The sequence below is a fragment of the Passer montanus genome, unplaced genomic scaffold (assembly GCF_014805655.1).
Source record: "Passer montanus isolate IOZ18808 unplaced genomic scaffold, ASM1480565v1 scaffold41, whole genome shotgun sequence".
Classification (NCBI taxonomy): Eukaryota; Metazoa; Chordata; class Aves; order Passeriformes; family Passeridae; genus Passer; species Passer montanus.
In genome coordinates this window covers 1,354,644-1,377,720 of record NW_024368930.1, presented here as the reverse complement: position 1 = coordinate 1,377,720, position 23,077 = coordinate 1,354,644, and the positions used below count along the sequence as shown (strand labels likewise).

The following is a 23,077-nucleotide window of genomic DNA, read 5'->3' as shown; positions in this document are numbered from 1 at the left end:
CCAGGAGAGGCGCACAGCCTCGTGCCAGGTTTGATCTCCCCAGTTTCTCCTCTCCACCTCCAAGGAGTGCAGTTAATGATGCAACACTTGGAGAAAGTATTGCCCAGAGGTGCTGAACCCTGGCACAAAGAGCCACACTAAACTGCAAGGGCTGGGCTGGGCTGGGCTGGGGGTTCCTCTCCTCCCAAGGACTGAGCTTTTTTTGGTATAACCAGGACAAGCTGGCAGCCATATCCACATGTTTGAACTTGATAACTTGAGCAGATTAACTTTAAAGTTAAGCAGATGTGGGACCAAGTGTGAGAGTGCAGGTGTGGATCATTTACTGATGATCATTTATTGATCCAGGTATGGATCATTTACTGATGATCATTTATTGGTCCAGGTGTGGATCATTTACTGATGATCATTTATTGATCCAGGTATGGATCATTTACTGATGATCATTTATTGATCCAGGTATGGATCATTTACTGATGATCATTTATTGGTCCAGGTGTGGATCATTTACTCATATATTCCCTTCAAGGACTCTGCTGGTGTTCCCTTCCTTCCAGGAGTCAGGAACAGAAAGGGATCCCAGCACAACACGAGCTAATCCCAGCTTCACTGGAGCAGCCATGACTCTAAAAATTATCTGCTTTTTTTCCATGAAGGCTCCCAGGACAGCAGCGTTGGACGGGGGTTGAGGAGGTTTGGGAATGTTTTTAATATGTTATTGGGAACCAGCACAACACGAGCTAATCCCAGCTTCACTGGAGCAGCCATGACTCTAAAAATTATCTGCTTTTTTTCCATGAAGGCTCCCAGGACAGCAGCATTGGACGGGGGTTGAGGAGGTTTGGGAATATTATTATTATTATTGTTGTTATTATTATTATTATTAAATTTTTAGTTGTTATAGTAATAATAACAATAATAGTTATTATTATTTATTTACACAGAGTGACCTGCATTGAAAGGGACCTGAAAGCTCCAGCCTTGCCAAGGCAGGGACACCTTTCACTGTCCCAGCCCCAGTGTCCAACCTGGCCTTGGGCCCTTCCAGAGATCCAGGGGCAGCCCCAGCTGCTCTGGGAAGTGCATTCTATTCTATTTCTATTCTATTTCTATTCTATTTCTATTCTATTTCTATTCTATTTCTTCCCACCCTCAGAGGGAACAATTTCCTCCCAATCTCTGAAATAAACCTTTCCTCTGGCAGTTTGAAGCCATTCCCCCTTGTCTATCAGTCTGTCCATGTTTTTTTAGGTCCCTTTCAGGTACTGGAAGGGGCAATTAGGTGACCCCACAATCTCTTGCAGCAGCTTTGGGCCCTCCTGCACTTCACTCCCCCTCAGGAAGGGAAGCACCCCATTTTCTGTGGTTTAATGATGGATCATTTATGTGGTTTAAGGGTGGATGTGGGAGTGATGGCCAAGAGCTCAGCCCCTGCAGGAGCAGGCAGTGTCCCAGTGCCCACAGGTAACAAACCATGGCCAGCAGCTTCACCTCAGCTCTCCCAGCACAGCACAGGCACGACACCTGCCCAAAGCAAATCAGCCATGACAACGAAAATGGCTCTAGAAGCAGAAATGTCTCAGGAGCTGCAGGGCCCCCAGGGGCAGCAGAGCTCGCAGACACTTCCAAGCAGAGCTCCTCGCCCCAACCAGAAATGCAGAGCAGCCCCTGTGGGTTGTGGGCTGTGTAAATGGTGTGCAATGCTCAGGAGACACAGCTGATAAATGCTCGTTCTGCCTAAAACTGCAGGACGTTCACAGCACGGAGAGCTGCACAAATACTGCAGATAGTCCCAAATCTGATGTGGAAAATCGCAATTAGGCATGGAAATGTCTCTTACCTAATCTAGACAGGGTGTCCTGCCACTTCAGCAGGGGAGAGAGGCCATGCACTGCAGTGAGAGTCAAAAAGAACCAATTTTTAACGATTTTCAACAACGTCCTGGGTTTCACTTTAATCTCAGGACTATCTTACCCGGCTGTACTTCTCATTTCAGCTGCCCTGAACTGGAGAGCTGTATACCCAAATGCACAGGCACCACGGTGAGTGTGTGAGGATGTAATTTATAAAGACATAGGGGGATTCCAACCACGACATTTGCAAATCTGAAGATTTTAAAAGCTGATTCCCAGGACTCCTGTGTCAAAGCCAGAGGTTCAAAACCACAGTGGTTAAAAGGGAGATAATAAACTGCTCACTACTTGACCTTAACTACAATGAAGAGGAAAAATCAGTGTTAATCTTGCTACACAAGCCTTAATCTATTTTATTTTTTGCTTAGCTTTCCTTTTTTCAGCATCTATGTAATTTTATATATAAGATATGCAAGGGTTTACATTTATTATCTGTACACACAATCAACCCAAATTGCTAATTCATCCTTAATTCTTTTGGTTCAAGTTACACACTCCGTGTTATTTTAACATAAGGCTTTTTTGTAATGTAATGATATTTAATTTGCATTAGCACAAGTGACATACAATAGATCATGCTATTATCATGATTGATATCAGATGAACTGGCATAAATTCAACGTTATAAATTGAGCCTATAAATGAAACTCTGATTTTACAGGAATTACTGGCCTAGAAAGGCTAAGGACCCTCAAGTCAACCTTACTCAAACCCACTCTTTAGAGCTTTATATGTTTTATGCCTGCAATAAATGCTTTTCTGAAAGCCCATAACCTGCAAAAAATATAAAAAAGTCATTGGAAGTCTATTAATTATAATAATCCCATCCAAAAAGCTGTGAGGGCTTATTTTTGTGACATCACTCTTTGATTTCTTACTGCCTTAAATTATCCCTTTGTTGGCTGGGTGAGGGTAACAGTCATACTTTTGTCATTAAATATAAGGAGTTTTAAAGCCTGATCCACCCCAGCTCTAATTGATATTGCTTTCATTTGGCAGATAGTGACCTGATTTATAATTTAAATATGCATCATTATATGCACCTCTTCTGTATAATGAAAAAGTGAAGTTACTCTCATCTTCTCCTGCAATGTTAACATCAAGGAAAAGTATCTTCCTTTTTTTCCCCTTTTATACTTAGAGCCTAATTGAAAACTGTTCATTGAATTTCAACATGATAGAAAAGTCTTTTTATCTCTCAATTTGTCCATTAGCTATTATAATTGAAGTATCTGCTCCACTGCTGAATTGATATTGTTCTTGTTTAAATTCGGGATTTCTCTAAACCTTCTCGGAGGCAGCAACTCGCACAAAAACTGGGCTTGGGAGGGAGGAGTGGGCACAGGGGAGCAGCAGTGCCAGGAGCAGAGCTGCCGGGGCAGGGAGGCACGGCTGCTCCTGCAGAACGTGTTGCACACCCTCTCACCAGCGTGGCCAGAAGGTTTGCTAATTGCCACATCTGTTCAGCAGCTGTCAGATGTTTGCCATATGCTGCCATCAATATTACAGCAGAGTACATTACAGGGAGTTTTATTGTGTTCCACTGTTATTTATTTGCCACAGACATTACCACAGCCAGTGACGTCTGTTGATGTTAGATCACTAATTATATTTTAAAAGCTGCATGCAAAATCCAGGGGTTTCAGCCTCCTCAGCCCCCATTTCTGATGATGTAAATGAGAATGTTTCCTCTACAGATCTCTGAGCTGCTTTATAAACTTCTATCTCTTCTCGTGGTAAATAATTCTTCTGCAAAATAACTTATTTATGTTGTTTTCGAAGGAAGTTTCGTGTTTCTAAGCCCACGTTGTGTTTTAATGGTGATGCTTGTGAAAACTCAAACTTCTTTTTCAGAACCCACTTCACTGCATGGTTTTTTCCATCAGGGCACAGGTCAGGGATGGAGGACAATTCAGCTTTGCAGCTCAGAAGGTTGATACCAGTTCTGCTCCCAGACCTGCCACTGACTCAGCCCACGGCCTCGATTCTTGCAATGATGTGATTTCCCAATCTGTGAGCCAAGCCCTGCTGTGCCCTCAGACTGTGGGGTGAGCCAGCACCTTCCCCGCCACCAATCTGCCCAGTGCTGCTGCTCTTTTAACCATTCTTGCAGGGATTTTGGAGACAACTCTTTTCAAGTGGCTTTTTTGCCACCACGGCAGGGAAAGAGGAAGCAGAGATTGACAATGTGCAGACGAGGCAAAATCTGCATGATGCGATTTAATGTGAGTTGATAGGTGTCACTGATCTCTATTATAAATAGACTGTGTGAATTCCATATGATGTATTATTTATCTGTTGTAGATGCCTTTTTGTTTCATTAATAAACCTGGAAATCAGACGTATACATTTCCAATGATGAGATTTTGGCAATACAAGGCATTGTGACATTTGTCTGCAATTGCTCAATTATTTTGATGATTTTCTTCTTCCTTCTCTATAAATGATTAATGCTTGAGATGTTTGTTCAAGATTCTCCTGATTTTAGCTCATTTGTCCAGCTGAGTTCTTTTTTCCTCCTCTAATTAGGGAAGATTATTGCAGTGTAAGGACTTCCAGTGTGACCTGAATTCCAGTTCCTGGGAGATGCTGCACTGGGACACACGACAGGGGCCCCTGGCTGAGGTCTGGGGCTCTGGGACACCCAGGAAATCTCACATTAACCATGAGGTTTCCATTTCAGTCTGCCTCAGAGCAGAAACTCCTCTGCTGTTATTCTACCTACACGTGAAAACATTTCCATGGTATTTCTGCGCTTGAGAAAGTTCAGAAAACACTTTGCTGTTTATTCAGACAGGAAAGGACTTGAATTTCCCCATTTCTGCAGAGAACAATAAGCAGCAGCAGGAGCTTTCCACTCGTGCTCTCAGAAGAAGCACAAGGACATCCCTGAAGACTACAGGGCAAAGAATGGTGAGGAAAAGGTAAAGCTGAGGGTTGTTCCAGGGGCCAAAGTGTCACACCTTGGGTCCCTGGGATGGCTGAGGACGCCTGAAGACTACAGGGCAAAGAATGGTGAGGAAAAGGTAAAGCTGAGGGTTGTTCTGGGGCCAAAGTGTCACACCTCTGGTCCCTGGGATGGCTGAGGACAGGGAAGGAGGGAAATGGGGCTGGGGGCTGCACAGCCTGCAGGAGCAGGAGGTGCTCAGCTCCCACGAGGAGGGGAGAGCCTTGCCCGAACGCCTCCATCACTAATCTGAAATTTGTCTGCCTTCTGCATTTGATCTCCTCATTTTCCTCTTCTGTGCCTTTTTAATGCTGTTTGTAGCCATTTCAATTATGTGATTTCCTTATCTGTGTACCATGGAGAATACTGTACAAGGCTTTATAAACAGCTCCTAAGTTTATCTGCCTGTCATTTGCTTTTCATTATGCGAGATAACAATCTTCCTCATATCTTATAAGAAGATAGAATGTGATTGTTTTGAAATGGGGAGGGGGAAAAGAGTCTGCTCTGCATTATCCTCAGCCCCATAGCATTTGTAACGTCACCAGTGTCAGCACAATCTCCAACATTTTTCCTTGCTGTGGTCCAGGAAGAATTATCTCCGTAGTTTCTTGTGCTTGCTGCTATCTCCTCTTTTTCTCCATTTTAGACACAGAGAGGTTCTTATCTGGAGCGTGGTTCTGCAGCTACAGATTTGCCTAAATTCAGTGTGATCGCTCCAAACCCTTTGGAGGAGCTCGTGCACCGAGGGGAAGGGTGAGAGGCAATTGTCAGCAGCTGGCTGGATTAAATATGGACAGATATTATTCATGTCATTTGACAGTTCCTGACTCTCAGCTGTATAATGACAGAGCAACAGTAGGAATTCCAGCAGCCCAGCTTCTGTCTTACTTCAAGATAAGCTTATCAACCGTAGCCTGAATCCATTCAGCTCCTCAGCAGATCAGAGCTCGTGTCAGGCTGAGCTGATTCCTGCTTCCTGCCCTGCTCTGCACGTCCCTGTGGGCTGGGCTTTGCCAGCTCACAGCTGCCTTGCAGGGCTTTCAGCAGACAGACTGTGCCCTGTGTGTGCTGTGCCCCTTGTCCAGGGCAGCCCTGGATGCCCCTGGTGCCCCCGAGTGCCCCTGGAGCAGAGCAGGGCAGGAGGGACCGGGGGTGCCAGCCCTGCTGGGCTTTGCTCTCCTCTGCAGCTCCTTCATCTGCAAAGAGCAGCTGCTTTGTTTGGCTTCTTAAGGTGCAAACTTCATCCTGAGGATTTTCCCGTGCCGTCCACGCCAGAGATTCAGAGGGATCTCGGAACAATGCAGGAATCACAGCTGTCACTGCACACTCCGTGGTTCGGGGTTAAGAATTGACCAAGAGTCTGGAATTTCCCTTGTGTGCCCTCCACATTACAGCACCAACTTGTGGGGTTTGGTGTCAGGGGACAATCGTGGGTTCAGAGAACTTCTGGCAGGTGAATGTTCAATTTAAAAAAGAAAAAGCAAAGTTGTGAAAGGAAATTCAGTGGGTTTGATTATACAGGATTTGATCAGGCAGAGTTTGATCCTCCAGGAGCTGGAAACTCCTCCAGGCTGGGATTATCATTCTGGCCCTGCCTGTACAATGAAGAGCACAAAACATATAAAAATGTGCAAATGTTGGCACTGGCTGTGGCCACAGGCCAGCGTCCAGCCCTTGTCCCCTCACAGCTGTGCCAGTGTCCCCCCTGCAGCTGGCAGATCAGGGACACCCAACAAAGTCAATCACTCCAGACATCTCCAGAATATTTTCAAGTCATTTGTGTTTATTAAATCATTGTTGGTTTGGTTTTTCTGCTCTGAATGTGGTCACTTTTTGAGGGGCAGCAAAAAAAGTGATCATTACTAGAAAAATGGAAGATATAGAAGTTCTGCAGTTTCTTTGCTGCTTGACTTTTCCCTGGAATACGTTGGGAGAAATATGAGTTCACATTTCAGAATTAAATGCATGCCTCAACAGCTCAGTTTATGCACTCATAATTATATTTACAATTAGAAACAATGTAATTGGGAATAGAACTTTTTCTGTTGGCTGAGTGCACAAAATGAGTTGTGGAGAAAACATCGTTTAAGCCGTTCTTTCTTCCCCACAATTTAGGAGCATTTAAGCTTCATCTCCGACTCGCATTGGGAAATTAGGGGCTAATTAAGTCCACAGGGGCAGTACTCAGGTGAAAGACTGCTGGGTCCCTCCCGAAATTCCCTTCTGCACAGCAAAGCCCGAATGTTGGCACACGACAGGACACAAACGCTCCCGTGCCATGGCTCCCGGTAAGTATTTTAATTCTTTCAGAGCCGAAAAGCCAAGCTTTAAATGGAAATGCAGATGGGAGAGGGCACGTGGCACGGAGTAATTGAGAATTCCCTGCCCTGCCAGGCGGGGTTAATGGGCAGTGCCCTGCAGAAATGCGGCTCCTGCGATCCTGGAAATGTCACAGTGCTACAAAGCGAGGCGCTGATCCAGGTCCTGGTGGTGTGGAGCGGAGGCTGCAGGGCAGCTCTGAACCCAAACGCATAATTTGTAGACACAGGATGTCATTTACGATTGCTTACCTCTCATTAAAACTAATCAGAGCGGCTTTCTGGTGAAAATTGATTTTTAATTGGAAAAGTTACATCTGTGAACCTGTTTTCTTTTCCCCTGAAAAGCTGGGAACTGATGGACAATGTCCTTGTCTGCTGAGAGCTTCAAGAGCTCTGAATGACCTTTTTTTTTCCTTTAGATTTTGGCCAAAACTAGCATTACAAATATTTATTTGTATGCTTTGCAGGACGATTTTAGTCAGAAAAGTTATTTTCCATCAAAAAAAAAGAACTGAGGGGATGCTTTCACTCGCCACCTTGGGAAGCACGTGGATGCTGGGATGCCAGCAGGAGGGCAGGACCTTCCAGCAGCTTCCACATGTCTCAGGTACCTTCACTGTCACAGTCACTGGCAGCACAAGGTGCAGCAATGTCACTTTTAATTAAAACCTTTTGTTTTACCTGCACACAGAGCAGCTGCAGCTACACAGCACGGACAAGGCCAAGGCTGTGGAGTGGAAAAGGAGACATTGGTAATGGGACACTCCCCAAAGCTGGTTTGTGCCAGGGATCCCAGAAAAGGCTGCTCACTTCTCCCTGCTCTGGGCTGGGGATGGGGCATGGGATGCTCTGGGAGGCTTTTCCAGCCAGGATGATCCTGTGAAACAGCTGGAGGCTCAAGTTCTTTGGGAATTTCAACACAAACCCCTTCACAAAGAGATGATAGCAGCTCCCATTGGATCCCCGAGGTGTCCTGAACCCTGAGTGAGACCCTGCAGGAGAGCAGAGATCTCTGAACCCTCAGTGTGACCCTGCAGGAGAGCAGATATCTCCTTTCCCCCCTGCTGGAATGTGCTCCCAGGCCTGGCAGGGCCCTGTCCCCCCCAGGAGCTGTTTTGGGGTGACTGTCACAGGATACCAGGAGCTGACGTGTGTCACTGTCCCTGTTTTGCCCGTCCCAGCCGAGCAGGGTGACAATTCCCTGGGAATCAGAAGGGTCCTGCCAGGGCCCAGCCAGCTCTGGGTGCTCCCAGCCCTGCCACCCAAACTCAGCCAGGAACCCCACAAAACCCAGTGGGGCAGGGAGCGTTTCCAGGGTGCTGGAGGTGGGAATGTCCCCACAGGGAGTGGGGACAAGGACCTGGAGCACAGGAGGAGGTTTGCTCCAGCCTGGCCCTGCCAGCTCCCCTCTCCTCCCTTCCCAAATGCAGGTAAACACTCACCTGCAAGGAGGGCAAGGCTGTTCATTAGATAATAACACTGGGTTATTTTAAACTGAACCACTGCTGTGCAAGGAGGGTTTATTGCTTGTTTTGCTGAGATATTTTTTCCCCTTGTGAGCGCTCCCAGAAATATCCTTGCCTCTCATTTTCCCGAGGATTTTCTGAAGACCCCAGGGAGCAGAACTCCATTAGCTGAAGTCACCTTTCTGTCACACGAGCCAGGTAGCAGCCAGGCAGGAGACACAAAGGACCTCTGGAATTTAAACTTCTCTGCTGCTCTGCTCAACACAGCCGAGCAAGAATTTATGCTGGCACCGAAGTTCTCCCAGCTAGGCTGTGCTATTTAAAACGGGATTTCATCCTAATGAGCCTAAAATAAACCAGTGTGTGGAAGGAGATTTCAAAGTACCCTCAGTGGGATCGGGGGGCTCGGGAGGAGGAGGAAAAGCACCAAAGGCAGCCGGAGAGCACCCTCTCCTGGACACGGAGCCCTCGGAGCGCTCCTGCTGCAGCTCCCGTGCCAAGGGAAGCTGCCCGGATAGCGCTTCCCATCTGTTTTCCACGGAAAACACTGGAAACATCCATCCGAGTTTCCTTCTCTTTGTGTTTTCTATTAAATCATGAAACATTACCAGAAGCAGGGGTGCGGTTTGCTGTGAAAGGTTCATTTTCAGCACGGTTTTATCGTTACTGGAATATCCTTCGGGTGGGTCACCCAGCACATCGGGGTTAGTCATTTTCTGTATCCAACCAACAGACGCTGCATTTTGACCTATTTCCAAGATTATCATAAAAATATAATTTTTTTTCCACTCTAGAAAAATAGCTTGCGGAGATACATTTTATTTTGTAGTGCTTTAAAGAGAAAATATCTTTTATTTATTTGATATTCTGCTGTCTTCAGGAGGATGCTCTTCTGTTTCTGCCTTTTGACTGGATAGATTTGATGGTGAAGTTTTCAGTGCACATTTAAAATCTGCTCCCCATGAATACCCTGCCACGTTCTCTGAAATTCACAGATGAATGAATTTTTACAGGATTCCTGGAAAGCAAATACATCTGACCACGGGGAATATTAGCCTGATAAAGATTTAATTGTAAAATGACAATGAGCAGCAGTTGAAGTTCAGATAGTATTTCCCTGGCTGTCATTTCTGCGTGCAGATATTATTCTAATAGCAAACCCTCTCATCTTTGTTACCCTTTTCATGATCTTTTCAGTGCCTGAAAAAGTCAAGTACCAATATCTTGTGACACAAACACAAAGCAGAAGCCTTTTTTCCAGAAGGATTTTTTTTTTTTTTTGTAGTGGGTGATACAGAGTTCATGAATAGCAGCATTGATTTGTAATACTAAACCAAAATTCTTCATCATCATTATTTTTATTATTATTTTTTATTATTTTCACACCAGGACTTACTAAGCTAAATACCTGCTAACTAAGGACCAGTAAATCAAATTTTTTTAGCTGGAATATCCCAGATGCTCTGTACAACAGCAAAGCTCAAATTAATTTCTGATCAAGAACATGTGCAGCCACACTCGTTCTCTGTGCCATATCTGAGTAAATTAAAATCTGCACATAAAGAAAGTCTCTCCTCCACTTTGTTGATCATTCTAACATTATCAAATGTCATCTAGAGTAACATAAATAGAGATTCAACTCCTCCTCACCTGGACAATCCCACTAAACTCAGAGCAGGACTTTCCCTCCTGTAGCTCCAGTGCTGTGGGAGGTGTATTTAATAACTGATGGATAATCACAAAAGGAATTCTCTTTTTCCCTACCAGCAGCTCGTTCAGAGGGAATCCTGGCAGGAGCTGGAGAGGGCTGCTCCAAGAGGCAGGAAATGAGGAGCCCTGCTGGCCCTGGCCGGTGCAACTCCCCTGTCTCTGACCCCAAAAAGGTGACCCCAAGGCACTGCTTGTCCCAGAGCTCTGGAGCACAAACCTCCTGCAGGAGGGCAAGATTTGTAGAGCAAAACTGAAGGCAGAAGATGATTTTTTGTAAGCTTGGGAGTGCATGGATTAATAAATCCTGCTTGTCCCAGCTCTAAGGAATTCCATTCTGTCTAAATTTCAGTTTGGTTTTCTGCTTTCCCCCCCAGTAGAGCTGAACCTGGGAACAGCATCACTCAAAGGCTCGTTAGTTTGATGAAGTGGCAAAAGTGACTCCAGCTCCCGTGGGTACTCCCAGCTCCGAAGCATTTACACACCCCAAGGGAATTCTGAAAAACACCACAAGCCTTTAGGTACTGAATCACAGGCAACTATTTTGAATCTTTAATTTTTTTTTCTATATTCTTTTCTATGAGGATGTCAGAACTAAAATATGGAATATGCTTTTCCCACTTGGTTCCTATTACTTGTAAAGCATTCAAAAGCTTCCAGAATAAAATTACCTCTATGCCCTGCCAGGGAGCAGGCAGAGCTCCACGGAGTATCAAGGGAGTCCCTCTGCTGGTGTTGCTTTCCATTTTTAACCCAAATATAATCATAAAAATGACTAAATGTGAGACTGGAGCTGTACAGCCTTAGATTCAGCATTTATTTGTTATCATGTTCATCCCAGTGGAGTTTTACTGTGCTTTTATATTTATACAAAAAGTGCTGAAATATATTCCATAAATTAAGGAGTTCATTTTCAGGTGTGACATATTCATCATCGGCACCATCATCATCATCATCATGTGAGTTTGTTTTCAAACTTTGCTCATATGAGAGCAGCCAATTTGCATTTAGGAAAAAAAAATATTGAGAGAGAAATGCAAAGAGATGAGAGATGCAGGAAGCTGAATTCTGCCCTGAAATTACATCCCCTACTTCTCCATCCCAACTGCACATTTTCCATGGGGGGAAAGGCACTGAGGCACATTTAACCCCATAAACGCCTGACATTTCCCCTGGGTGGATTTGGGTCTGCGTCCTGACAGTGAAGAATTAAACAACTCAACAAAAACCACATTTCTACTTTGTTCCAGTATTCGTTTGAGGCTTAATCACAGTTGTCAATGTGCCATTGCAGTGAATAACATTTTCATATTGAGTTATTTTACAGTTCCTACAGCAGTAAGGAATATCTTAGGGTACTAACTGATTGTTTTGGCTTTATTTATTGTACAGGAAAGCAATGACATTGAAAATATTGTATAAACAGCAAATACACCGAGCAGCAAAATCCCTACCCTGCATTATGAATTGAAATGACATTATTTTAAAACATTTGAAAAAAAAATCATCATAATTATATGTTCTCAACACAGAGACAAATTACCTATTATTTTAACATAATTAATTTGAGCTCAGAGCATTTATTTTGCTGTGTGTGTCATTATCCATCAAAATGCTAAAAACTGGGGGTTGAATCTTAAGTTTTTTTCTCCAAATCTGGCAATTTTTTTGTCTCCACCTTCAATACCTGAAAGTTTTAATTACAGTTGGCATTTCAGTTTGTTGTCTGTTCCCTAGGCCAGATTTCCAAGCTCACTTGTGCTGGTCTTGCATTAGGGCCTTCAGGAGAGCTCTCCCTCTTCAGTGAGCTCAGGTTTGTAACCAAGGTTCTGTCCTTTCCTTAGGACACGGATGGGTTTTGAGGGTTTTTTGCATCTTATTGGTATACCCTGATTGTTTATTCATTTATCCTGCTGGTTAATGCATTTTTCTCTTTCAAACACCCTCCTCCATGTGAAAGGCAGAGGGAACAATGAAAGGTGTGGTATTTCAGGGGTCGGGTTTGTTCTCCTGGCTGGCTGAACAGGTACCTCTCTTCCCAGCACTGCCCAGGTCTGGGCTGTGTTTTCTCTGAGCTCAGGGTGGGATCTGCTGCTCCTGTGTGGTCTGGGGTGACAGGAGATGGATGGAAGCTCTGCATGAAGGCACAAGTCCACCCATTCCTTGCTGTCCTGTCTCCAGGACAGCACTGAGGCCACAGCTGTCCAAACTGTGCAGGCAAGGCCTGTCTCCGAGGCTCTGACGGGCTCTGACTTTTTATGCCTCTGATTTTCTTCTCCCTTGTCTCTCATGATTGGCGTTTGTCGTTTCTGGGCCGTGTTTGCTTGCACTGCACTTGTGGGGAGCCCGGAGCGGTGCAGTATTTTCATGTCAGCCGGGTTAAGGGTGACGAACATTACACATGCACACTGATTTATGCCTCAGAGGCTGCAAACCGTGTCAAGTGTGATCTCAGCACAGCTCTGCTCCATGACTCAAGCGCTCGGTGCGGTGTTACACTCTCAGACATCAATCCTCAGCCAGGCAAGGGAGAACTCCTCCAGAGCATCCACAAAGTCCTGGGCTGGCGGAGATATCAGTTATTCATGAGCTAATAATGGTGTTTGCAATGTTCGTGCCAAAGCCAGAATCCCATCATCACTGAGGGTGGAAAAGCCCTCCAAGCTGTGCCCGTCCCCACCCTGTCCCCAGCCCAGAGCTCTGAGTGCCACCTCCAGGAATTCCTGGGACACCTCCAGGGATGGGCACTCCAAACCTCCCTGGGCAGTGCCTGCCAAAGCCTGACCACCCCTTCCAGCAACAAATTCCTCCTGGTGTCCCCCCTGAGCCTCCCTGGCACAGCTTCTTATCCCGGTCTTTCCATAGTTCTATTTTCCAGCGCCATGTGTCAGGAGCTCCTGTGGACAGCTGTGGGTCTGAAAGGTGCTGTTCTCTGCACAATTCCTTCAATATTTCAAGCTCTGTGTCGTGCTGAAGTCAGTGCCAGTGACTGTTTTTTCTCCTTCTGACTATCTCTGTAAAACAGAGCTCAGAGGGAGGGATCTGACAGTCAGAATTCCCTTGGGACACCAAAGGCCCCGACCCTCAGGCGCCTGCCCAGCCACTGCTGCTTCTGCTGCCGGTGCCTCTCCCCGTCTGCTTTTAACCACACGGAGCTGCCCTGACCTGAAAAACCTTTCCCAGCACAGCCATTACCAAAATCCAGCAATCCCTACGAAAAGCAGTAATTCGGCCCCACCTCATGTTCCCCCTGAAGGAAAAGAGGCTGAGAATTCCCACATTTGCAGCGTGCTGGGAAATCCCCGAGGTGGGAAGCAGAGCCCTGAGCAGTGCAGTTTGCTCCTGAGCGAGCCCTTCTGCAGGGCAGGGAGGGGAGATGGAGAAGGTGCAGGGAATTCCTCTTTGCCACGGCACAGCGGCTCAGCCCATCTGAATCTTCTGTTAATTTAACACATCCCGTCAATAGCGTGTGATTAAAATACGGCCAAATAATGCAGCAGGCACACCGCGGGTGAGGGCTGGGGCCGGGCACGGCTCTGGGGCTCAGGTGAGGGATGGGCACGGCTCGGAGTTCAGGCTGGGGACTGGGCACAGCTGGGCCAGGCACGGCTCTGGGGCTTAGGATGAGGCCGGGCACGGCTCTGGGGTTCAGGCTGGGGCCGGGCACAGCTCGGGGTTCAAGCTGGAACCGGGCACGGCTCGGGGTTTACCGCCGCCGCCCCGCTGCCTCACGGCCCAGCCTGCCCGGGCGCAAATAATGCAGCAGGCACACCGCGGGTGAGGGCTGGGGCCGGGCACGGCTCTGGGGCTCAGGTGAGGGATGGGCACGGCTCGGAGTTCAGGCTGGGGACTGGGCACAGCTGGGCCAGGCACGGCTCTGGGGCTTAGGATGAGGCCGGGCACGGCTCGGGCTTCAGGCTGTGGCCGGGCACAGCTCGGGGTTCACGCTGGAACCGGGCACGGCTCGGGGTTTACCGCCGCCGCCCCGCTGCCTCACGGCCCAGCCTGCCCGGGCGCTGACGGCCGGCACTGAGCATGCTCGGCTCCCGCACATCCGCCGGCGCCCGGCGGCCGAGCGGGGGGAGCGGTGCCGGTGCCGGCGGGCTCGGCGGGGGGGGGAACCCGGGAATCTGCGTGAGCGCCGCGGGGCCGGGAGGGGTCCGGGGGTTCTGGGTGAGGGCCGGGGGTCATGGGTGAGGGTCCGGGGGTTCTGGGTGAGGGCCCGGGGGTCTGGGTGAGGGTCCGGGTGAGGGTCCGTGCATCCCGGGCAGTGGGTGGTCCATGGATCTCGGGCAGGGATGCTCCATGGGCACTGAGCAGTGCTCCGTGCATCCTGGGGGATTGCCCACGTGGATTGTCCACGCTCCATGGGCGCTGCGGGGTCATGTCCGTGTGTCCCGGCAGTGATCCGCGGTCACTGGGTGCTGTCCGTGTGTCACCGGAGGGCTCCGTCGTGCATCCTGGGGGATTGCCCACGTGGATTGTCCACGCTCCATGGGCGCTGCGGGGTCATGTCCGTGTGTCCCGGCAGTGATCCCTGGGTGATGTCCGTGTGTCCCGGCAGTGATCCGCGGTCACTGGGTGCTGTCCGTGTGTCCTGGGTACTGATCCATGGTCGCTGGCTGCTGTCCGTGTGTCCCCGGAGGGCTCCGTGCAGCGGTGCCGCAGCCACTGGGCGATTGCCCCTGCCGGACCCGGAGGTCCCACGGTGCCCGCAGCTGGGGGCTCTCGGGCAGCAGGATGTCCCTGTGCCACCCGGAGCAGTGTCACTCATTCCCTCTCCCCAGCAGTACCGCGGTGCCCGCAGCTCGGAGCTCTCGGGCAGCAGGATGTCCCTGTGCCACCCGGAGCAGTGTCACCCATCCCTTCTGCCTGGGGTCCCGCGGTGCCCGCAGCTCAGGGGATGTCCCTGTGCCACCCAGAGCGGTGTCACCCGTCCCCGGGCCCAGCTGACCGCGCCGTGTCCCCGCAGTCCCCGGCAGCACCACGGTGCTGGTGGAGCTGACGCCCGACATCCACATCTGCGGCATCTGCAAGCAGCAGTTCAACAACCTGGACGCCTTCGTGGGGCACAAGCAGAGCGGCTGCCAGCTCACCAGTGCCACGGCCGGCGCCACCAGCACCGTCCAGTTCGTGTCCGAGGAGACCGTGCCCAGCACACAGGCTCAGAGCACGAGCAGGACCATCGCCTCCGAGACACAGACCATCACAGGTACACAGACCTTCACAGGTGCACAAAGCATCGCAGGTACCCCCAAACCTGCACAAGTACACCAAACTTCACAGGTACTCCCAAACCTGCACAGGTATCCCCAGACCATCACAGATACCACCAAACCACCACATGTACCCAGACCTGCCCAAGTACCCCCAAACCTTTACAGGTACCCCCAACCTTCACAGGTGCACAGACCATCACAGGTACCCAAACCATCACAAGTACCCCCAAACCTGCACAGGTACCCCCCAAACCATCACAGGTACCCATACCTGCACAAAGTACCCCCAAACCATCACAGGTGCACAGACCATCACAGGTACCCAAACCATCACAAGTACCCCCAAACCTGCACAGGTACCCCCAAACCATAACAAGTACCCAAACCTTCACAGATAACGCCCAGACCATCACAGGCACCCAAACTCCCAAACCATCACAGATACCACCAAACCATCACAGGTACCCAGACCTGCACAACTACCCCCAAACCTTCACAGGTGCACAGACCTTCACAGGTACCCCCAACCTTCACAGGTACCCAACCCTGCACAGGTACCCCCCAAACCATCACAAGTACCCAAACCTTCACAGATAGCCCCAAACCATCACAGGTACACAAAGCTTCACAGGTACACCCAAACCTGCACAGGCATCCCCGGACCATCACAGGTACACAAAGCTTCACAGGTGCACAGACCTTCACAGGTACACAAAGCTTCAGAGGTACCCAAACCTTCACAGGTACCCCCAAATCTGCACAGGTATCCCCAGACCATCACAGGTGCACAGACCATCACAAGTACCCAAACCTTCACAAGTACCCCCAAACCTGCACAGGTACCCCCAAACTATCACAGGCACCCAACCCTGCACAGGTACCCCCAACCCATCATATGTACCCAAACCATCACAGGTACACCCAAATCACAGGTACCCAACCATCACAGGGGTACAAACCTTCACAGGCACCTCCATGTCACCTGCCAGGTGCCAGCCCTCTGTCCCTGTGTCCCCATCACCCAGCTGAAACAACAGTTTTCACATAAGTTGTCATGTAACCAAGGAAATGAAACAGTTCTGTGCTGCCTTCTTGGGTCTGTTCTAACAATAGTTGCTTAATTTGCTAATTGAGGTGCAAGTTCTCTCAGAGAATTGCTCAGGTCTATTGTGTTGTGGAACTAGCTTGTGCCTATTAATTAAAATTGTCGATACTTATGAAAAATACTGAAATTACTGTGCATTTTATTTTTTTAAGAGTGCTCTGGATGGAAAACACAGAATTGCTGTCAGGCACCCATCCAGACCTTTTTATGTGAGAACACTGCATTCCCTAACATTGCTCCCAGAACTAATTGGCAGGAAAAATATTACTCAAAATTTCTGCCTATGAGAAGACTTGAGTGAGGTCCTAATCCTGGAGACATTTAAATAAAATTAGGATCTTGTTCCGTGTGTGAAGGTTTGCCCTTCTATATATAGTTTTGTTTTATTTTGGTGTGGGACCTTGCTAAACAGCAAATTATTTGACTCTAATTTGGATAGACAGGTTAAGGCAGGGAATCTGGAAGAGCAGTGAAACAAACTGAATTCAGGGCCCACTTCCAGGAATTTTTGTATTATAATCCCTCAATTCAGTGTGGGTTTTGGGTGAGTCACTTTTCTGCTTCATATTTACTCATCTTTAAAATGAGGACAGTTCTATCCATTTGCCCTTTTGGGCTATAGTGTTGGTTAATTGATTTAAAAGCTGCTACTTTGGCTGAGATATTTTCACCTGTTATTCTTGTGAGTAACAGCTAAAAACAGTAGAGTTGAAAGAGGCTGAACTTTTTTAACAATTACAAAAATAATTTGCGTGATGCCTTTTGACAACATTTGCCATATAAATAATGATATTTTTTTCTCATTTGGGTTATAACACAGAGTTGAAAAACAGATATGTCTTTATTTGGTGTTTGGAAGAGAAAAACTTTTTTCCTTTCCTCCTCCCCCAGGTAAAGAGCAACCCAGGAACAGGAATGTTGCTGGAAAAAAAACAGAGAATTCATGAAACTAGACAATTATTAGATTTTTTTTTTAAATCTGATTAGAGAAGTTATTTAAGTTTTTTATGTGTTTAGTTTCTGCCCCAGAGTTTGTTTTTGAGCATGGCTACCAAACCTACCTGCCCAGTGAGAGCACAGAGCCTCCAGCTGCTGCTGTCGTCTCCACACCACCAAAAGCAAGGTCCAAGAAACCCTCCTCCTCAGTGCCCCTGAAGAAACTCAGCTGCCTGTACCCAGGTGAGGTGGGGATTGTCCCCATTTTAATGTGGAGAGCTTTCCTCTGGTGGCACACAGGAGATTTGATAGCTCTGGAGTGAGCTGCCTCTAAGGGGAAGCATTAGAAACTCAAGTTCACAGGTGGGCTGGTCGCTGTTTTAAGCAGATGTGAGTAAACAAGATGAGGAATTAACTGTCTGTTAACAGTGAATTTTAAAGAACTGTTGAAAATAAACATGCCCGGAATATGGTAATGTATTTTTATTATTTTGCTAAATTTTCCTTGAATTTAATGATCTTTATCCTCCTGTTTTCAGGGTGCCAGTTCAAGACTTCCTATGGTATGAAGGATCTGGAACGTCATCGGCGAACACACACAGGTTTGTGTTCCTGTATTTTCTTTTGGGTTGGTTTCCTCCTTTCAGCTTTTTCACAAAAGCCCTTTTCCTATGAAGTAATGTCTCTGTAAACAGGATGTAGACATGTCTGTGCTTTCTAGCATTGTCCTGGCCTGTGTCTGAGGACCTGCCTGATGGGGACATGCCCTGTCAGGCACAGCCGAACACTGGAGGTTGGTTTGAGGCACAGTTTAACTTCTCGAGTGCACACCATGTGTTTATCGAGGTGCAGTGTGGTGGGAGTGCACACACCTGCTTTGCTCTTTATATTAAAGCACTTCCATGATTTTACCTCCCAATTTTGGAGTTGCAGAGGGAGAAGGCTCCAAAGGCTCTGCTGTTTGTCACAGCTACGCCTGCAGCCCCTACAGACGAGTCCCTTTCATGGTCAGCATTCAGTCTGTGCTTTGTGCTTTACCACACACCCTCCCCATGCCCAGGGCTGAGTGTGAGTGCTGCTGTTGCAGGAGACAAGCCCCACAAGTGCGAGGTGTGCAGCAAGTGCTTCAGCCGCAAGGACAAGCTGAAGATGCACATGCGCTCGCACACGGGCGTGAAGCCCTACAAGTGCAAGCACTGCGAGTACGCGGCGGCCGACAGCAGCAGCCTCAACAAGCACCAGCGCATCCACTCCAACGAGCGCCCCTTCAAGTGCCAGATCTGCCCCTACGCCAGCCGCAACTCCAGCCAGCTCACCGTGCACCTGCGCTCGCACACAGGTGGGGCTTCACTCGTGTCCATGGCTCTAAGCTTGGAGGGTCACAGAGATTATTTGGAGTCATGTATACGTGTTCAGATCTCAAAAGGGGTTATCTGAGTTTCCAGTGAGTGTCTCTTCAAGTGCCAGATCTGTCCCTATGCCAGCCATAGCTCCAGCCAGCTCACCGTGCACCTGCACTCGCACACAGGTGGGGCTTTACTCATATCCCTGGCTCTAAAGCCTGCGAGTACGCGGCGGCCGACAGCAGCAGCCTCAACAAGCACCAGCGCATCCACTCCAACGAGCGCCCCTTCAAGTGCCAGATCTGCCCCTACGCCAGCCGCAACTCCAGCCAGCTCACCGTGCACCTGCGCTCGCACACAGGTGGGGCTTCACTCGTGTCCATGGCTCTAAAGGTTGGAGGGTCACAGAGGTGATTTTAGGTCATGTATAGGTGTTCAGATACCCAAAAGGAACGATTTGAGTTTGCAACAAGTGCCCCTTCAAGTCCCAGATCTGCCCCTGTGCCAGCCACAACTCCCGCCAGCTTTAGTTTTGTTGCTGCTTCTATTTTTCCAAAATGTATTATTTTTTTCAAAGCTGTCATGCGCACACCCAATTTCAGGAGAAAAGTATGTAGAATACATTGCTTACTAGAATTAAATTAATAATCCTCTAGAAGGTGAGTGTAATCCCCATTGCTCAGAACAAGATCATCTTCACTTGTTGAACTAGTCACTAAACATCAGCTTCCTGTAAATTCGAGTGCAACTACTCTTAGAATTAATAATCTGTGGTCTGACACAAGTTTTTATCTAAATCCTGGCAGTGTCAGTTAGGAATGGGCAGAAACATGAAGAAACACAGAGTAGGCCACTCTTTAAACAAACAGAACCAGCATTTGCTATATTCTTTTTCATATATATTGCGCTACCCTGTATATGAAAATTAAGTCATTGAAATATGAACTGTGCCTTCATCAGCAAAGCAGATAAAAATTCAGTAGCTGAGTGTGCAGCTGAGGCTGTAAAATAAACTAGATGAACAAACAGTGCATCTTCATTAATAAAGTCTGTTTAATACAGATAGTACACCATGTATCTCAATTATTAAACAGATACATGGATTAGCACAGTAGGCCACAACTCGATTTGAAAAATATGCAGCTAAACCTATGACATATGTAGCTGGATAAGCAAATTATGCAAAATTATACAGCTCTCACAAACTTTATAAAATATTAACTTCTAAAATAAATCAGCCATTTGCAGTTTGATTATTAAAGAGGATAAATGCTTCTTGAACTAAATGCACTTTCTTTTTCCTCCTTTCGCCAAGAGTGTCTTAGAACCTAACAACACAATTCTTCCACTTTTTCAAAATAATGCCTACCTAAAGACTTCATCCTCGGGTGAAAAATACAGAGAACTGTATTTTTAGATTTAAGAAAGAAAAGAGAGTAGTTATTTAGTTAGGTTGCTGAGTTTGCTTTGGATTTTTTTAAATGGCTTTAGAACAGCCTCACTGGAGTTGATTAGGGATTAGCAGAGCTCCACCTTAACGTGGTCATGGATATGGTGACACCAGCCTGCAGATGCAGAAAATGCAGAATAACGGGTTGAGATCTGAGTGTGTCAGAGCAGGTGAGGATCCTGTGTCACGAAATTCCTCCTGACACCGCGAACGCGTTGGGCGTTGAGGACGAGGCGGCTGTGGGGGCTTCATCCAGGTGTCCCTGTGTAACCCGTGCCTTCCGTTGGCAGGAGATGCCCCTTTCCAGTGCCAGCTGTGCCCCGCCAAGTTCAAGATCAACTCGGACCTGAAGCGGCACCTGCGGGTGCACTCGGGGGAGAAGCCCTACAAGTGCGAGTTCTGCGAGGTGCGCTGCGCCATGAAGGGCAACCTGAAATCCCACGTGCGCATCAAGCACAGCATGGAGAACACCCTCAAGTGCCCCGAGTGCGACTTCCAGTGCGGCAACAAGACCAGCCTGAGGCACCACATCCGCAGCCACCAGCCCGAGCAGCCCGTCAAGTGCTCCGAGTGCAGCTACTCGTGCTCCAGCAAGGCGGCCCTCAAGGTGCACGAGCGCATCCACGGCAAGGAGCGCCCCTTCAAGTGTGACTTCTGCACCTTCGACACCAAGCAGCGCAGCAACCTCACCACCCACGTCCGCAAGGCCCATGGCGACAAGGCCAAGGGCAGGAAGCACTCGCTGGACAAGAAGGAAGGAGAGAGGCCGAAGCAGGGCGGCTCCAGGCAGGTTGCCAAGCTGGATGCCAAGAAGGCCTTTAAGTGTGACCTGTGCGACGCGTCCTTCGTGCGGGAGGACTCCCTGCGCAGCCACAAGAAGCAGCACAGCCTGTACAACGGCTCCAAGGGCGGCGAGCTGGCCGTGCTGCAGCTCCAGATGGATCCCGGCCGCCAGCCCAGCGCCCCCATCACCGTCAGCCACCTCCAGGTGCCGCTTCAGGCCGCTCAGGTGGCCCCGTACAACGAGGGCAGAGTCAAGATCATCGTGGGCCACCAGGTGCCTCAGGCCAACAGCATCGTCCAGGCCGCCTCTGTGAACGTGGTGCCCCCGGGGCTGCTGGGCACGGGGCAGGAGGAGGTGCTGGGCAGCGGCCGCCTGCAGCTGCTGGGCCAGGTCAGCGTGCTGGCCCCGGCCCCGGTGGCCGCGGGGGACGCGGGGCCCGTGGCGGAGCCGGCCGTGCTGCTGAGCGCCCAGGAGCAGGGCGAGGGCAGCGCCCTGCACCAGGCCCTGCTCCCCGGGGCTGCCCCCGGGCACGAGCCCCCCGCCAGCCAGGCCTTCATCACCAGCTCCGGCATCAGCTGCTCCGACCTGGAGGGGCTCAACGCCCTCATCCAGGAGGGGGCCACGGAGGTGACCGTGGTCAGTGACGGCGGGCAGAGCATCACCGTGTCCACGGCTGCTCCTCCTCCCCCCATCTTCTCGTCCTCCTCCCACACGGAGGGCCCCAAGCAGAGCTATTCCATCATCCAGAGTGGGGCTCACACGGCACTGCTGTGTCCCGCAGACTCCATCCCCGATTACACTGCTCTCTCCTGGGGCACTGCTGAGCCTGCCAGGAACGCGCAGCACACAGCTGAACTCAGGATTTGTCCTCCAGGGCACCTTCCACTTCCTCACTGTGTTTGTACACTGAAGTATCTTGTGTGTGAGGAGGAGGAGGTGTTTGTATTTCTGTGCCTGTGCTGCAGTCAGAGGCCCTGCTCCTTGGAAAGCAGCTGTTGCCAGTGTCCCCAAGCAGTGACACCCCCAGTCTGGCTCCTGGACTGTGCTGCCTGAAGAGGAGATCCTCCCTTGTGCTGAATCACGTGCACAGCAGCCTTGTTTGATGCACACGTGAAAAGACAATGAGCTGAGGAGTTTGCTGGGCTGAGGTCTCTCAGTTCTGTGCTCTGTGTGCATTCCCTGCCCTGGCTGGGCTCCGAGGAGCCCCACTGCTCCAGCCCAGGTGAAGTGTGAGGGGCTGCTCCTCAGTGTCTGTAGAAATCAGTACACCTGCTGCTCGAAATGCTCCTGCAGAGAGCAGGTGATTGTTTTCAGAAAGTAAAAGAATGTTGTCCCTCTGTGAGTAGTAACTAACTCTGTTAGCATCAACACAAATCAGCTCTGGCACGGTGATGGCTGTCAGAGGTGCCTGTGAGTTAAAGAACAAAACTGGAAATATATTTTTTACAAACACTACTTAACCTTCTGTTTTTATTTTGATGCTGCCTGTTGGGAGTTGCATGAGTGGTAAAGATGTATTACATTTTGGGTCATCTTTTCACGTTAAAGGAAAAGATTGAATTTAGTTTAATTTTTTTTTTTTAAATCTTCTAATCCAAGGGTTTTCACTCCAGCAGAAATTCAGGTTGGATCACAAGGAGATGGTAATTTATTATTATATTTATGATAATTATATCTCTATATATAATTTTATTAAATTATTAATTGTAATTTATTAATTCATTTGTTGACATAATTAAATAAATTAATCCGTTTGATTGCATAAATATCATTAATAAATAATTAATTATCATTTCTTATTTATTAATTATATTTATCTCATTTATTATGGACATTTCTCTGATGAAGGAATTCCAGGCTGTATTTTGAACTCAGCAATTGTC

At 48.5% G+C, this 23,077-nt stretch overlaps 1 protein-coding gene and 1 long non-coding RNA gene across 2 annotated transcripts; both read left to right on the top strand.

Moving 5' to 3' along the window:
- The first annotated feature begins 725 nt into the window (after positions 1 to 725).
- Positions 726 to 7,091, top strand: LOC120507144. Its single transcript, XR_005628689.1, has 5 exons — positions 726 to 839; positions 1,997 to 2,042; positions 4,707 to 4,837; positions 5,510 to 6,316; positions 6,979 to 7,091. It is a non-coding gene; the product is annotated as an uncharacterized LOC120507144 (long non-coding RNA).
- Positions 7,092 to 15,310: 8,219 nt separating this feature from the next.
- Positions 15,311 to 22,247, top strand: ZFP64 (ZFP64 zinc finger protein; the record flags this gene model as incomplete). The annotated part of the gene is made up of 6 exons (XM_039719115.1): positions 15,311 to 15,569; positions 17,699 to 17,860; positions 18,157 to 18,219; positions 18,705 to 18,956; positions 19,178 to 19,321; positions 20,701 to 22,247. Coding segments are annotated over 6 exons (2,427 nt in total), but the record flags the coding sequence as incomplete, so codon positions are not given.
- Positions 22,248 to 23,077: the final 830 nt, after the last annotated feature.